We start from the raw sequence: 17,247 nt of genomic DNA, 5'->3' as shown, positions 1-17,247 counted from the left end.
AAGGTGCGGGCCTCGGGGAGGTCACGCCTTTGCAGGCAACCGAGGGGCCTGGGGTCTTGGAGAAAGGCGGGCTGCGGGGAACGGAGCCGGAGGTTCTCAGGGTCGGCGGCGCGGGGAGGCGGCCGCGGGCCGGAGGTGAAGCCGCGGGGTGCGTGGCTGCCCAGGGCGCGGCGCCTCGAGAGGGCGAATCGCGGAGGGAGGGAGGGAGGGAGGGACCGCCAACGGCAGCCGGGAGGTGGCGGGGCCGTCGCCAGGTGCCGGGAAAGCCGCTCCCAAGCCCAGCACACCTTCAAGTGCAAACCGCGGGACCCGCGTCCCGCCCGCCTCCAGCTGGCGCCCGGGCGCAAGCGCCTCCAGACCCCAAGGTGCCGCCCCACCTTCTGGGGTGAAAGCCCTGCGCCCGGGGGCTGGATGACCAGCCGCGAAACGGCGCCCAGAGAAGCAGCCGCGGCGCGCTAGGCAGCAGGGGGGTCCCCGGGGGGGGGGGAAATCAGGCGCAGTGGACCCCACAGCCTTTCCTCCTGTGATTGCCACCTCTAGTTCGGTCCTGGCTGCCTGGAGACCGAGACCTCCTCCAGGGCAGGGGCGCAGTTCCTTACTGTGCCCTGAGTCCCAAACCAGACGCAGCTGCCCCGAGGACCGTGCCTCGGGCCGGAGCCAGGCCTCCCCGCAGCCCCCGGCTCGGGCCCCGCGCCCCCGCCCCACCTGCGCCTCTGTCCTCGGGCCGGTTTGGCCGAGTTCCCAAGCGGTTCCCTCTAGCTCGGCGCGGTCGGGCCCGGAGGCTGGGCGCCCGCCACCGCCCGACGGCGACGTGGTGGGACCCGCTGGGTTCTAGAGAGAAAAGCGCTCGAGGTGACGTTCCCTCGAGTTTTCTATTTCGAGCTGATCTATTCTCGGGGACACAATCCCGTCTGAATGTACTATTTCGACTCCAGGGGTCCATCCCTTTCTGTCCACGACATAGTCAGGTCGCTGCCGTGACCCGCTCCGGGTGTAAAACCGAGAACCTTGCAGGACGCGTGTCAGGGGAAGCGGGCGATCGCGCTTTCCCGACGGGGAGCACGCGCGGCCGGGTGGGGTGCGGGGGTCGGGCTGCGGGGAGAGCGCGGGCGGGGGTCGGAGCCTGGCGCAGCCGCCGCGTCTCCCGGCTACTGGGGTGCGGGAGGCGGCCCCGGGCCGCGGGGCGCGGCGTCGGAAAGGGTCCCCCAGCCGCCGCCCCGCCCAGTCCCCAAGCTCGGAGCCACCCTCCGGGGCCCGCAGGCGCCGCGGGGGCAGGGACTGGGCGAGGACCGGGCGGGGAGGGACCTGGAGAAACCACCCAGGTTGCATTGCAGCGGGCGAGGCCGCCGGAGGAGCCGGTTCCCCCGGGCCGCGCCCCGCGGGGCGCTCTCGGCGCGCGGTGCCCAGGTGCCCGGCCCTCCCTGGGCGGGGCGGGGCGGCCAGGCGGGGGCGCGGGGCCAGGTGCGGGGCCGGGCTGGCGCACCCGGGCGCGTGCGGGCCGCGCGGAGGTGCAGCGCCGAGCGCACCGCGGACCGACGCGGCCGAGAGGTGGCTGGAGAGCCGGGGATCCCTGCCGCGCCCGCGCCCCCGGGCCTTTGGCGGCGGGATGGACCGAGTGGAAAGCGCCCGGGGAAGCGAGCCCGCGCCGGGCGGGTCCCGCAGCGCCCCCCGAGTTAGAACCGAGCCTCGGGGCTCCCGTCCGCGCGGAGCTTTGCCTTCTTCCTGTGTGAGGAAGTCGACCCCTGGGCTCTGATTCCTCTCATTTAAATTCTAATGTGCCCACCTGGGTCGCCGGCGCGCCGGCTCAGTTTTGTTTTTCTCTGCCCTCGAAGGTATTCCCAGGGCCTGGAAGGGAGCCCGACCTAGGCGAGGCGGTCCACGGATACACAGATGTATTTTATTTTTTATTTCTTGAAGGGGGGGGCAGGGCTTGTGGCTCCGCCGGCTCGCGCCTTGGCCCGCCGGCCCCGTGCGCCCTGACCAGAGGCGAGCTCCAGCCCTCGGCCGGCTGGGACGCCGCTCTGACTCCCCGGCTTCCCGGCCAGGGCGCCGCGGATCCTTGTCGACTTAATTCGGGGAGCCACTCGCGTCCCTGCTCTGCAGCTCACCTGGGTTAGGGCCTAGCTCACCACCGCGAAGGGGAGCTTCGGAGAGTGGGAGTCCGCAGGTGACTGAGGCCTCGGGTGCTTAGAGAGGAGCGGGTGCGACTTCTCAGACGAACCTGCTTTTGGAGAAATTCGACCCTTGTGAGATGCAGGGACGCCCAGGGGGAGTCCTGTGGCTGCCGGCGCGTCTGTCCTGGACGCGCGTGTCCTGTTGCCCGCGTGCCCTGTTGCCGTCCCACCCGCAGAGAATTCTAACGTGGCAACGGCAACGCCCGGCCGGGGCTGGGGGGAGCCTTGGGAAGAGGCGCGCTCTGCCTAGGCCTTCGCTGGAAGCCCCCCTAAAACTTCCAGAATAAATGTGAGGGTTTTGTTTGTTTTTGTTGTTGTTGTTTAAGTAACAGAGACCCAAACTGAGAGAGGGCTGAAAAGTAACGGGCCTGTTTTCTTAACACTGTGAAGGTCATGCGCGAGAAACACAGAAGAACTAACGATTCCAGACTAAAGGAACTTAGGAGACGTCATATCTAAACGTGGATCCTGGACCAGAAACACTTTATTTTTTTTCTTGCTTTACAGGACATTGTTGGGACAATAGAAGAAAAATTTAATAAGGTCTGTAGATTAAATAACAGTATGGTATCAGTGTTAATTGCCTGATTTTTGTAATACTGTGGTTTGGCAGGACACTGTCCTTCGTTTTAGGAAGTACCCAGTATTTAGGAATAAGGGGAATCATGTCTATAACACTTCCAAATGGTTCTGATAAAGTGTGTGTGTGTGTGTGTATATATAATATATACTCATTGGCCATATAGATATATGTATATATGTGTATAATATATACTCATTGGTTGACTCTTGTATGTGCCCCTGACCAGGGTTCGAACCAGCAACCTTGGCGCATTGGGATGGCACCCTAACCAAGCGATAGCCCTTGGGCCGCGGCCTTCCGTGTTACATCCTCACTATCTGCAGTGCAGCTCCCTCTTTATGACGACAGTAGCAGCACTGCACTTGCCGGCTCCAGCTGATTGAGACCTCTGGGTCTTTCTTGGAGTTCTCAATTGCATGTTCTCTTGTAAGAAAACACACTTCCAAAGTGAATCAAAGTATGAAAATGTTCTCTAATTAGACAGTGGTGATAGTTGCACAGACACAAAATACTAAAAACCACTGAATTGTATACTTTAAAAGGCTGGGCATTATGGCATGTAAATTATATGTGTGGGGTTTTTTATATATACATGTGTTTTTATTGATTTCAGAGAGATGCAGGGAGAGGGAGAGATAGAAACATCAATGATGAGAGTCATTGATGGGCTGCCTCCTGCCCCCCCTCCCCCCGGCTGGGGATCAAGCCCGAAACCTGGGCATGTGCCCTGACGGGGAATCAAACCTGGATCTCCTGGATCATAGGTCAATGCTCAACCACCGAGCCACTCCAGCTGGGCTATATGTGTGTGTTTTTTTAAATCAAATCAAAGTAAAAGCCTGTGATGTGAGGCTGCCAAGCCATTGATATTTCTTAGTTACTTATATTAGATGCAGTTGTAAGAGAAATCACATTTTATAGTCCCTGGACAAGTCCAACCTCTTTGAAGTGAAGAGGTAGGGAGAGGTGATCGTCAAGATAACTAAATACATTATAGTTTTCTGTTGATTACTCTGTGCATTACACATATAAACAAATTACTGGTCTGAACTTTTATCATAGCAATTATTATAGACAGTCTGTGTGGACAAAGTATGGGTTTATTAATCAGCCCTGCCATTTACTACCTTGTGGCCTTGGGTGTGTTTTCTGGCCTCACAAGGACTCAGTTTCTCACCTGTAAAAATGGAGATGGTGATGATGTACACTTTCAGGGGAGAGGATATGTATAAAGAAGTGTTTTCCTTAAACCCCCTCACCCCCACCCACACACACAAAAACCTGAGAACCAGGAAAGTTACTACTCAAGAGCAGTGATTTTAACCAGTGTGCCACAAGAATTTTTAAAACATGCAATACCTGCCTATTTAGTCAAGGACACTGACCTCTTTTACCTTATACTTTCAAATAAAAAAAATGACAACAGCCAACACTACAATAGCCATCCGGTGTGAGTGAATCAAAATTATACCTATTTTTTGGTCAGATCGGCAAAAGTGACTTATTTGCCCAACTAAGGTGACACAGCTAATTAGCAGCAGGACTGTACTTAGAGCTCAGGTCTCCTGGCTCCCAACCCAGTGCTCTTTCCCTGTTGTGTCCATGACTACCCAGATAGTATGCTCCCTCTGAGAATATAGTAGGCTTTCTAGATGGGACTCAGAGGTGTCTGTATAGCTAATTTTGGCTACAATTACCTTTCTTAAGCTTTTGGGAGGGAACAGACATCTTGATTCAGAGATCTTCATTGAAACTTAGGGGATGGAAAGAGGACTTGGGTGTTCCTCTCTGATGGGGACACACCTTTCTATTCTGGAATCTAATTCTGGAGCTACTGCCTGACACATTGAGGATTTAGAAGAGTTTTAGTGGGAGAGCAGGAGGTGGGAATGTGGATTTGGATGAGCCATTTAAGAAATAAAACCAGCCCTGGCTGGATAGTTCAGTTGGTTGGAGTGTCTTCCCGATTCTCCAAGATTGTGGGTTCGATGCCCACTCAGGCAGAGCACATACAAGAGTCAACCAATGAATGCATAAATAAGTGGAACAGCTCTGCCCACATGGCTCAGCGGTTGAGCATCAACCTACAATCCAGGAGATCGTGGTTTGATTCCCGGTCAGAGCACATGGCCAGGTTTGGGCCTTGATCCCCAGTGGGGGCATGCAGGAGGCAGCCGATCAATGAATCTTATCATTGATGTTTCTGTCCCTCTGCCTCTCTCTGAAATAAATAAATGGAGAAATAAAAATCCCTCTCTCCTCCTCTCTCTCACTTCTCTCTCTCTCAAGTCAATACATTTTAAAAAATTAAAAATAAAATAAAAACTCTCCAAAGAAAGTTTAAGGGATGCATTCTTTTGATTTTTGTAAATCTCTGGACATGATATCTGCTGTTAAGGAGCTTGAAGAGGCAAAGCTCAAAGAACTTGCCTGACTGGTGTGGTGTGGACACCTTAAGGACATGGCCCCAGCCCAGAGCAAGTATAAGGAGCTTGCCGCAGCACATGGTCTGCACGGGATGCTTTCCTGAGCCCCAGAGTTGCCAGTATGGCTAACCCCATTCCATCTTCCTCATTAGACACTCAGACTTCAACTACCTTTTTCACCCTGCAGTGTTATCTCTACTGACTGACAGTCGGCCAGCAAGTTCCTCCCATGGTTTGGTGGGTGGCTTTTTACTTATTTGGTATAATGCCCTCAACTAACCTCCCTACCTCCCCTGCACTCAAAACAATGGCAGCAATAACCACATAGGAGGGGTAGCAGATTATGTTTGATGAGCATGTGGATCAGGTATTCAGTATCTTGCCTCATCTATCTCCAGCCTGTCTTTCCAGGGCCCCCACCCTTTTTTTCTCTCATTTTTCATGTCCCTTATATATCAGCCATATAAATGAAACTCTTTTTTTCTTCATCCAGCTTCCTTGCTCTTCTAAGCAGAGCCGGCCACTTGTTCCTCTAGCCTCCCACACTGTCCATACTTCCTACCATATAGTATTCAAAGAATCCATAAGCCCAGATGGGTACCCTGGTGATTCTGCCAAACCTTTAAAGGGGAATTGACACTAATCATCCTTCACAAACACTTTCAAAAAAGAGGAAGGAACGCTTTCCCAATTCATCCTATAAGGCCAGTATTACCTTGATACCCAAACCAGACAAAACCATCACAAGGAGAGAAAACTACAGACCAATATCTTTTTCAAATACAGAAAATAAAGCAAACTGGATACAGCAACATATTTAAATAGATTATACTCTGTGATCGAGCGGGATTTGTCCCAGGAATGCAAGGTTGGCCCAACATACATAAACCGTTGTAATGCACCATAGTAACAGAACAAATGACAAGAACTATATGAGCATCTGTTACTATGGAAAAAGCATTTAACAGAGTCTAACACCCTTTTATGAGAAGAACACTCAACAAACTAGGAATAGAGGGGAACTTTCTCAACTTGGTCAAGAGTATCTTTGAAAAACCCACAGCTACCCTCATACTTAATGGTGAAAGACTGGATGCTTTCTCCCAAGATTAGGAACAAGACATCTTTGGCTGCCACAAGCAGCTCTTTCCACTCTGGAAATACTGCTTTTAAGCCTACGGTGATCATCACGCTTCATTCACACAAATACCCTGCCCTACTTTCACACAGCTCTAAAGCCAGAAACCTACTCACACCTACCTGCCCAGCTTCATTCCTTCCTCCTTTCCTTCATTCAATAAATATTTTTCAAGCGCTTACTTTTTGCCAGGTATTGTGCCAGGCACTGGATACGGCAGCAAATAAGTCAACTATGCTCTAGTATATGTCATAGTACCCAGTGTTGAGTTGAAGCATTTCTATTGGACTGTTTGTAGTGTGGACCCTGAGAAAGAAGATATCTACTAAAAAAGGCTCCCAGTGGCTACCTGGGCTCAAATTAAAAGCAAAAAAACACCAGAACCTAGCAGCCATTTTTACCCAGGGGCCTCTCTTACAAACTACACTTTAGGGGGAAGCCTGCACTGAACTATGGGCCTCTGCACTGAACTGCCTGCCTGCGCTGCATTTCTGCCATCTGAGCCAATCCTTATAAGAGAGTTCCTGGAATCCCATTTTAACCAAAAGACTGAGGCTTTCTCCATTTAGTCGAAGCTACACACATCCCCATCAGCTTCCTCACTGGCCAACCCCAGTGGCTCTATTCTGAGCTGTCAGGAGAGTGCCTTTTGGACCACACTGCGTGGATTTGGAGTCCTTATTTGCTTGAGGACAAACCAATCAGGGAAGAGTTGCTTTAGAAGGGAAAGAGGCCTTCTAGAGCCTTGATTAAAAGGTACACTTGGGTCAGGGCACATGCCCATCGAGGGTGTGCAGGAGGCAGATGATCAATGATGACCCTCTCATCGTTGACGTTTCTGACTCTCTCTCTCCCTCTCCCTTCCTCTTTCTGAAATCAATAAATATACTTAAAAAAAAAAAAGGTACACTTGGGAGCCCAAACTGGTTCTGTCTACATAAGAACTGTGGGATCTGGAATGAGTCACCCTCTCTAAGCCTCACATTACTCATCTGTAAAATGAAAAATAATCATAGGGTTGTTGTGAGGCTTAAATGAGATATACTACCATTAGGGCAGTTAGCATAATGTCCAGTAAGTAATAGGTATTTAACAAAAATGTTATTTTCATTAAGGAACTTGGAAAGCTTGGAGGCTCTGAAAGATTTCAGGTTTCAGATGTAGAATGTGGGGGTGGGACCCCCAGGTGATGCTGAAGCATGTGCCCAAATCCCGAGAACCACATTAGAATCACCTGGAGCGTTTGCAAAAATTCCATCCCAGGCTGCACCACAGACCCATTAAAGCAGAGCCTCTAGGGCTGGAGCCAGCACAGGCCTCAATGTAGTTACACCTCCTCAGGTGATTCCAGTGTGCAGCCAAGATAGAGCGCTACCTTGGGCTCACACGAACATCATTTAAGGGCTATTGTTTATTTAGCACTCATGTGCTGAGCACTGAGCTTCTGATTTATATTTACATATAATTCTCACATCAACTCTGGGACTTGTGAGTGTTATCATTCCCACTTTAAAGAAATTAATATTGAACCTGGCCAGCGTGGCTCAGTGGTTGTGCATTGACCCAGGAACCTGGAGGTCACAGTTTGATTCCCCGTCAGGGCACATGCCCAGGTTTTGGGCTCCATCCCCAGTGGGGGGTGTGCAGGAGGCAGCCGATCAATGACTCTCATCATTGATGTTTCTCTCTCTCTCTCCCTCTCCCTTCCTCTCTCTGAAATAAAATTAAATAAATAAATAAATAAATAAATAAATAAAAGTTAATATTGAGGTTTAAGGTTTTGCATCTTGCCCAGAGGCATAAACTTAGCAGAGCCAGAATCAAATTCAGAATTTTCGGACTCAAAATCAGGGCCGCAGCTTCCTGCCCACTGCCAGATAATACAGCATTCTCAGAGCTATCACTAGTGTATGGGTCTGGGGCAAGGTGAGACTAGAGATTTCATAGTAAGTGATGGCTCAGGAGCTGCTAAAAAGAACCTACAGCCCAGCCAGTGTGGCTCAGTGGTTGAGTGTCAATCTATGAACCAGAAGGTCACAGTTCAATTCCCAGTCAGGGCACACGTCCAGGTTTCCGGCTGGATTCCCAGTAGGGGGCTTGGAGAAGGCAGCAGATCCATGACTCTCTGGTCATTGATGTTTCTCTCTCCCTCTCCCTTCCTCTCTCTGAAGTCAATAAAAACATATTTAAAAGAAAAAATAAAAGAACATACAAAGCTCGGGTTTAGGACTCAGACGAGCCCAGCTTTCATGCTGGCTTTGCCCCACATGCTAGTTTGTGACTTAACCTCCCTGAGCCTCCATTTCCTTGGGTATTAAATGGAGATTAATATTTGGTAGTGTTGCTGTGGAGATTAAATGAGACAACACCCATGAAAGTGCCTGGCCTGTACTAAGAGCCCAATAAAAGTTGTATGTTCCTCCCCACAGACAAGCCCCTCCTCTGCTTTGACCCTAACCTGTTGGGCAGGGGCAGGGTATTCTTCTTGCTGTGGGAATGGGCCTCGGGAAGAGCAACTTCTCTTCATTGTTTTCCGCTCCGTACATTTTCTGTTCTTCACTCGGTGCCTGATGAGAGCCTTCTCCCTGCCGCTGTGAGTCACCCACGCACACCTTTGCCAGGGCGCATGAAAGAATCGCGTCCCTTCCCAGGCTGACAGTCACTCTGCGCTCGTCAGATCTCCCTTCCCCCTGACTGACTGCCCCTCTCTGTGGTCCAGCCCCCGAGCTCTTGCTTGCTGCTAAGGAGTGAGTGTGGTTACAGGGCTGGCCCGCACAGCGGCCCTGGGTTGATGGCACATGGCTTGCTGATAACTTCCCTGCCCACCAGAATACCCAGCCTCCAGGAAAGGTGCCCAACAAAGTGGCCTAACTTCTCATTGCCCATCGAGATGGGCCGGTCTTCCTCCAGCATCCCACCACTCCTGGCCAGAAAGACTTGTTTCTCCAGACTCAGACAAAACTGAAAGTGACTTTCAAGAGGGAAATTTTTGAGTCCTTTCCTTTTGTTTCGTAGGTGAGGGAACAAGCTGCTTGAGGTCAAAGTGGCAAGTTAGTGGTGGAGCCCAGACTGTAATTCAGGTTTTCTTAGGAAGCTGTTTCGTAGTGGAGGCTGCTCTGGACTAGAGTTGCAGTCCTGTGACCTTGCAGCAACAACCGTTTTAGGCCTTAGTGACTGTCTTGCTGTTTTTTTTTTAAGACAGGAGGTTTCACCGTATATTTTATATATTTTTTAAAATATTTTTTTTATTGATTTCAGAGAAAGGAAGGGAGAGGGAGAGAAAGACAGAAACATTAATGATGAGAGAGTCACTGATCAGCTGCCTCCTGCACACCCCCTACTGGGGCTCAAGCCCACACTGGGACATGTGCCCTGACCCGAAATCGAACCGTGACCTCCTGGTTCATAGGTTGATGCTCAGCGGCTAAGCCACACTGGCCAGAAGCTATTTTTTTGTAGAGACTTTAAAATTCTGTGTTAATGAAAATATGGTCATAGTAGAACAAGGTAGCAAAAAGAAGAAAAATAAAAATCACGAGAGAGACTGAAAAGAAGGTGGGGTGGGGAGAGCAGAGAGAGAGGCAGTTAAAGTCAAGTGGCAGGAGGCGGACAGAAGGAAAAGGGGGAATCGAGACTGAGGCTTGGGATGGCTGAGCATCCGGGCGCTTAGCTCTGGTTCTTTCACACAGATAATGACTTAGAGAAATTTGCTATTCCCACAAGCAACCCTAACTGCCCTGCCCCACAGATCTAGGGCTCTGTTCCTGTTCCCTTCTTTCTCAATCTTGAACACTGTCCCATCAAAAGCTGAGCCGGAAAACTAAGGGAAAACTCAGGGTACACGTGTTGGAATAGCTGGCTCAGAAAAATAAAAATGTTGTGATGCTCCATCTAAAGTTTAGGGTGTCCTGGCTCCCAATTATGATACTCTGGAAGTTTAATTACTCTGGAGAACCTATTTTTTGGTCTGATTTAATAATACCTTCCAGAGTCAGATTTGTATACGCCCCCATCTCTAACTCACTCAAAGGGCATTGAGTCAAATTGGCAATTCCAAGAACAAGGACATAGCTCTTTCCATTACACGTGGGGAAGGAAAAGAGTTCTTGCACAGGCAAGAACCAGTAGCTAGAGACATACTCTGACTCATTCATTTTTTTTCAAATTGAAATTTTTATTGAGGTAATTACAGATTCATATGCAGTTGTAAGGCATGAAGCAGAGAAAATGTACCCTTTACTCAGTTTCTGCCAATGGTATTATTGTGCAAAACTGTAGCACAACCAGGATGTTGACATTGATGTCATCCATTATTCAGAATTTTCAGTTCTGCTTGTACTCAGTTGTGTGTGTGTATTTAGAGCTATACATTTTCATTGCTCATTAAGGACGCATCCACCATGGCAGTGTAGATACTGAGCAGTTCCATTAGCACAAAGATTTTTTGTGTTGCTTTATTATAACCACACCCACCTCCTTCCTGCCCCACCTCCTTCCACCATACCTAACCCCTAGCAATCACTAGTGTGTTTCTAAAATTTCATCATTTCAAAAATTTCATATAAATGGAATTATAGAGCATTTAACCTTTTGGGGTTGGCTCCCCCCCCCCCAGCCTAATTCCCTGGAGAGTCATCGAAATTGTTGCATATATCAATAGTTTGTTCCTTTTTATTGCTGAGTTTCTTTTTTTCTTTTTTTTTTTCTGTTATTGTGAACAAGTCTCTTAGAAGGACCCTGGGAATTATCTTAACCCTTCCAAGCCTCCATTTACTCATCTGTGTGTTTTTGTTATTGTTTTTTAATGGTGGTAAGTTGATAAGAGCATAGTTTCTCCCAAGATTCATATACAGATCAAATAAAGTAATAGACATAAAGATGCATGGTGAACTGTAAGGTGATTACACACGTGAGATGGTATCATAAGGCCTCTTTGAGGGAAGATCCTATTGTAAATATTGTTTTTCCTACTTCTTCCAGACAGATCAAATTACTCCTATTTTGGGATTTTCTTCCAGCTAGTTGAACTCAAGGGGTACAGAGATTTAGCTATTAGGTCTCCCTCGAGGATATTGCTTACCTGAGCAGGGATAGAGAGAGGTGGTGGGGGTGGGGAGGAAAAATGGGAGAGGGAGGTCGAGAGAGAGAGAGAGAGAGAGAGAGAGAGAGAGAGAGAGAGAGAGAGAGAGAGATTAAGAGGGGGAGAGAGGGAGGAGGAGATGGGAGAGCAGAGAAAGTGAGAGCATGAAGGTTTCAGAGCTCATTTCAAGTATTCTCAAACTTGTTCTGATGGCAGAGTACCTAAAAGTTATATGCATTTTGCGTAACACTGTCGAAATCACTAAAAGAACCCCAAAACAATTTCAGTGGCAAAAAAACCCTTTTAATTCAGTATATGCTGTGTCAAATCTCAGCCATGAGCAGACACCCATGAAAAAGAGCAGACTGAGTATGGTACCTGTTTCTGAGTTTTTCAGTACATATTCATTTTGTGTTCCATTAAAGTTCATCAAAAGATAAGTGGTAGCACGCTCTCATTTTTTCTATGAAGAAACAACTTAGGGAAGCGAATTTAAAATTTGAATGTTCTACCTATTAACCCTTTTTTTTTTTTTAAGCTAGGAGAAAGGTATTGATTCTGTTTTGGTGGGAATGTTCCTGTCCAAGTCAGCTTCTACTCTAATTAGCTAAATCAGAATTATTGGAGTCCTTAAAAAATATAGATTCATTAGTAAAAATTAAATTCAAAACTAATGAAAATTATGTGTGTGTGTATATATACACAGTTGTCCCCTTTATCCACAGTTTCACTTTCTGTGGTTTCAGTTACCTATGGTCATCTGTGGTACGAAAATATTAAATGGAAAATTCCAGAAATAACACTTCATAAGTTTTAAATTGTGTGCAGTTCTGAGTAGCATGATGACATCTCTTGCCCTCCCACTCCATCCCACCTGGGACGTGAATCATTCCTTTGTCCAAGGTATCCCCGCCCCTTAGTCACTTAGCAGCCCTTTGGGCTATCAGATCCATTGTGCCAGTGTTCAAGCAACCCTGATTTTACAAAAATTATGGGATATGTTCCTTGATGGGATGCAGCATTAAAGTCACCCAGATGATCACCAAAGAATTACCATCTGTGCAGCAACACCTTGATGAGTTAAAAAGAAACAGCAACTTCCAATTATAATGTTTTCCCAAAAGCTTTTGGCAAAAAAAAAAGCCAACTATTGAGGATCCTCAATCATCAACATCATCTGATCCTGACAGCCAATTGTCAACATGTTATGGCTCGATGACCCAGGATCACCTGAAGCAGGTAATCCTCCTTCTGATACACTGTCCAATGGTCAATAGTAGCTTACTGCTACGTTATTTATCTCATCACGTTGGCATTGTATCACCTCACATCTTCATAAGAAGGGTAAGTACAGTGCAATAAGGTATTTTGAGAGAGAGAGACCATATTCACATAACTTTTATTATAGTATATTATCATAATTCATTATATTGTTGTTGTTGTTAAGCTCTTACTATGCCTAATTTATAAATTAAACTTTATCATAGGTACATATGTATAGAAAAAAATCAATATGTATAGGGGTTGGTACTATCTGTGGCTTCAGACATCCACCAGGGGTCTTGGGAGGTATCCCCCTTGGGTAAGGGACTACTAATTCAGTAGATGTAGAAGGAGACTGGGAAACTCTCTTTGTTGTTTTTTTTGTTTTTGTTTTTAAGTTCCTCAGTGATTCTGACATTCAGCCAGGTTGGGAATCTCTTTTATTCAGGATTTCTCTTTAGTGCCCTGGGTGGACTTTTTCCAACATATCTGTATATGCCTCTCTTCTGGATAAACTGTTTTCACAAAAGTTTTCCTTATTATCAAAACCAGGTTTCCAGTGGGTTTTCAACTCCTCACTCCTTGGAACTACCTTTGTTAAGGTCATCATCACTTTTCCTTCTCATCTTGCTCAACAGCTCAGCAGCATCAGACACAGTGGCACAACCCCTTAGTGTGAAGTACATTCAATTCTACATTTCCACAGTGTTGGGCTAGTAAAGAGTTAGGGAAAAGAGCAAGAAACCAAAAATTCAAAGGAGATTTACCCAATCAGAAATATCACCAACTGCCACTCACCCAGAGCAAGGCTTGCTTCCAGAAAAGCCAGTTTGGCAGCTTGGAGAGAGGAAAGGGTAAGAGTTGAAGCTTCTGATCTGAGCGTTAAAAAACATATCTGGACGTGACTTTTCTACATTTTGATCTTTTTTTGCTTACTTTACTAATCGCCAGCCTGCTTTAAGTGATTTCTGAAATTAACCTGGGCATTACATAATAACAAAATTATTCAGGCATCTGCAATGAAACTCCTTTCACTGGTTTTCAAAAATAGATGTCTGGGTATGTGCAATTAGGTTACTACCAAACTTGCATGTCTCATATGCCAGTCTATTCCACAAAAGCATAATGATTTTTAAAAACCCCACATTTTATTTTCTAGTAGTTTTTTGATAAATTTGAGCATATTCCTTTTATTAGATTCATCAACAGAGATATGAACTAGAGCACTTTTCCATAAGGTTGGGTAGACACTTGTTATAAAATGACCTATCTCCCCCGTGTCTCTACTTGTACATGCTGGAAAAGGTCCTGCTGCCTATCAGTGACAAAGTTACTGCAATATTGGCTGGAACTTTTGTGCATGAGATTATCGCCTTGATTTCTCATCTGTGAAGTGGTGGATAGAGCTCAGAATATGTTGGATTTGTCACTTTATAGTTTAGTGTTGCTTTGGGTAGGGCTGAAGCACTGTTATCTTTTCATTACCCAGGGCCCCAAAATTCTTTTTTCCGGCCACTTCTGAGAATGGTCTATTTGAAGTGTAAAAGAAGCACACGTGTGAAAAGCTGAGCTCACGCTGGTTCTTTGCTACTCCATCTACTGGAGCATGTGTGTACACAAGCAGTGGTTAGAATTTAGATCCTCAGGACCTTATTTTTGCTTAGAAAACTCACTTTGTCATACTGGACCCTTAGCCACTTTGGTAGAGCAGCAGAGAAACAGAACAGGCTCCAAGTCCTTATATGAGGAAAACAGGATTGGGCTGCCTTATGTAACACGTTACCCTGTATGAGATACATGTTTGGGTTGGAGCAAGTCAGTGGTAAAGATAGTACCTAAAGAACAAAACTGCAGAGGTTCTACTGATAAAATGGTTTGAACAGTTTAGACTCCCCCTGGTGGCCACATGAGTCCAGTAGAGTAACTTACTCGGCTTTCCTCCCCATCCATTGTTCAATTTCCTTTAAATAGACATTTATCAAATTCATAATTTGCAAATATTTTCTCCTATCCTACCGATTTTCTTTTCACTCTCTTTAGTGTCATTTGATGCACAAACATCTTTAATTCTGTGAAAATCCAATTTATTCTGTCTTTAGTTGCTCTCTTTTTGTGTCATATCTAATTGCCAAATTTCAGGTAATAATTTACCCATATGTCTTCTTCTAAGAGTTTCATGGTTTTCACTTTTGTATTTAGGTCCTTGATCCATTTGAGTTCATTTTTGCATATGGTATGCGGTAAGGGTCCAACTTCATTCTTTTGTATGTAGATATCCTGTTATCCCAGCACCATTTATTGAAGAAATTATTCTTTCCCCATTGAATGGCTTTGGCACTCTTGTTGAAAATCAATTCATAATGTATGTAAAGGTTTATTTCTGGACTCTTAATTATATTCCACACACAGAGACAGAGAGACAGAGAGAGAGACAGAGAGAGAGACAGAGAGAGAGAGAGACAGAGAGACAGACAGAGAGAGAGAGAGACAGAGAGAGAGACAGAGAGAGAGACAGAGAGAGAGAGAGAGAGACATCAATGCGCGAGAGAAACATTGCACTGCAACCTACGTCCGTGCAACCTGTGTACGTGCCCTGACGCAAGCTCTGCGTCACCGGAAATGCCCCGTCTCCCTCTCCTGAGCTGCTGTCGCGGAGGTTATAGGGCTGCGGGGAGTAGAACCCGCCACCTTTTGGGGTCCGGATGACTCTCTAACCAACTGAGCCACCCGGCTGGAGACACGCAGGTTTTTAAACGCCCCCTTGCGCCTGGCCTGTGTGGCTCAGCTGGTTGAGTGTCGCCCACGCACTGGGAGGTTGCTGGTTTGACTCCCCGCAGGGCCCACGCCTGGCTGTGGCCTGACCCCCGGTAGGGGGCGTGCACGAGGCAGCCCGTCGGTGTTTCTCTCTCATTGACGTTTCTCTCTCCCCCTTCCTCTCTCTCTAAAAGTCAACTTTAAAAAGCCAAATTGAGGGGTCACAGGCAAAGCAGAGCAAACCACATAACGAAGGTCACCACGGTGTGAAGTGCCTCTGTAGTAGCGGAGCCCTATCTAGCTGGGAATGGCTGAATCACATTTTGCAGGCGAGAAAACAAAATCTCTTCGTTTTGAGACGTTTCTCTTCGCTCACTGCAGCGTTCTCCTGCCAGCCCTGGAAGGACTGCTCGCCGGGGATTCCACTGGGTATCCCGAGTTGGAAGCATCCCCCAAGGCCCCTCCGCGCTGAGGCCCCCGTGGCTTGGTAACGCAGTACAACGACAGGGTTTGGACCACTAGAGCCACCGTAGGACCCGCCCCTTCTCTCCCAGCCTTTCTCTGGCCTCCGCCGCGCTGGAGAAGGCGGGGCCGGAAACTTCCGGCAGCACCGCGCTTCAGGATTGGCCAAGGCTTGCGGCGCAAGCGCTGCGTCACCGGAAGTGCCGCCGTCTCTCCCTCTCCTGAGCCTCTGTCGCTGAGGTTATAGGGCTGCCCCGGAAGTGGTCCGCCCGTCTCCCGCTGCAAACATGGCGGTGGACTCGGCGATGGAACTGCTATTTTTAGATACTTTTAAACACCCCAGCGCAGAGGTAAGGCTTCGCTTCTTGATTCCGACTTTGCTTCTCGACTTTAGGACCCTTGCAAAAAAAAAAAATCCTTAGGCGTGCCTCGACTTTCCCCCCGGCGGTGGCTGCTGCAGTTCCTCACGTCCACACCCCCTCCCCCAGCGGGGTGTGGGGGCCGCGTCGAGGGAGGGCAGCCGTGGGCCGGGCCGTTCCCTGCGTTGTCCCAGGCTCCCGCGTCTTTGGTTGAGTGGGCTGTTCTGTCCCCCCTCTCCCCCCGTCAGCTTTGGGCCTCGAGAATGTCTTGCTTCTCAGGTTTGCCTCAGGTGTTGGGGAGGGGTCTCGGGCAGCTGGCGTTTGACAGGAGCTCAGGGGACCGAGCGGGTCACGTTGGCGTCGTGATTCCTAAGCCCCTTCTCCTAGGTCCCTTTTCTAACGGGAGCCAGGTTGCCCGGGTGTGCCCCTCGCTCGGTGTTCCCCAGTTTGTGGCGTTCCCCAGCCTGTCCTGAAACTTGAGTGCTTTTCTTTGGGGAAGATCTCACACATTAGGACATGAACTATTTGCTCGGAAAGACCTTTGCGTGGAGGATACGTGCGAGGAGGGGAATATTGGGAGGCTCGTAGTCAAACTGTAGCACAGTGGTTTTGAGGGGCGAGGGTGGGGAATTGCGGAGTAATCTTTTCGAAATAAACGGAGCCCCCGTGATCGTCCGGCTGGCCCTGCCACATGTAAATCGAGTATAGCCAGACAGGTTATAAAGGTTCTCAAAAGCTGGTCAAGGATGAACATTAACCCAGTCCATAGAGAAATTTAAAAAACCTCAGAACTCACATTTTCTTTCAGTGTAAACGTAATCATTTTAGAGGACTGGTCTGTCTTTGGAAATAGTGATTGATAGTGGGTAGTGGTTATATTTTAGTTTTAATGCTTTACTTGACAAAATGAAAAGTCGACAACGTTGTTGTTTTAATTATTCTAACACATGGTTTATAGGTCTGTAAAAATAGAAACTTTGGAAACTCTAGCATATTTTGCTAACAGTG

At 47.9% G+C, this 17,247-nt stretch overlaps 1 protein-coding gene across 4 annotated transcripts in view; it reads left to right on the top strand.

The window, feature by feature from the left end:
* Positions 1-16,137: 16,137 nt before the first annotated feature.
* Positions 16,138-17,247, top strand: part of VIRMA (vir like m6A methyltransferase associated) — a 43,218-nt gene continuing 42,108 nt past the window's right edge. For 2 of the 4 annotated variants that reach the window (XM_081116772.1, XM_081116771.1), the window contains exon 1: positions 16,138-16,230. In XM_081116772.1, coding sequence (XP_080972898.1) covers positions 16,168-16,230 — 63 coding nt within the window. In that variant the 5' untranslated portion in view covers positions 16,138-16,167. The remainder of the gene's footprint in view (positions 16,231-17,247) is intronic. The other 2 variants (XM_081116774.1, XM_081116775.1) reach the window with 2 other exon arrangements.

This window comes from Miniopterus schreibersii, assembly GCF_964146895.1.
Source record: "Miniopterus schreibersii genome assembly, chromosome: 17".
Taxonomy (NCBI): domain Eukaryota; kingdom Metazoa; phylum Chordata; class Mammalia; order Chiroptera; family Miniopteridae; genus Miniopterus; species Miniopterus schreibersii.
Note: the sequence above shows the minus strand (reverse complement) of the source record. Positions and strands in the feature narration are given on the sequence as shown.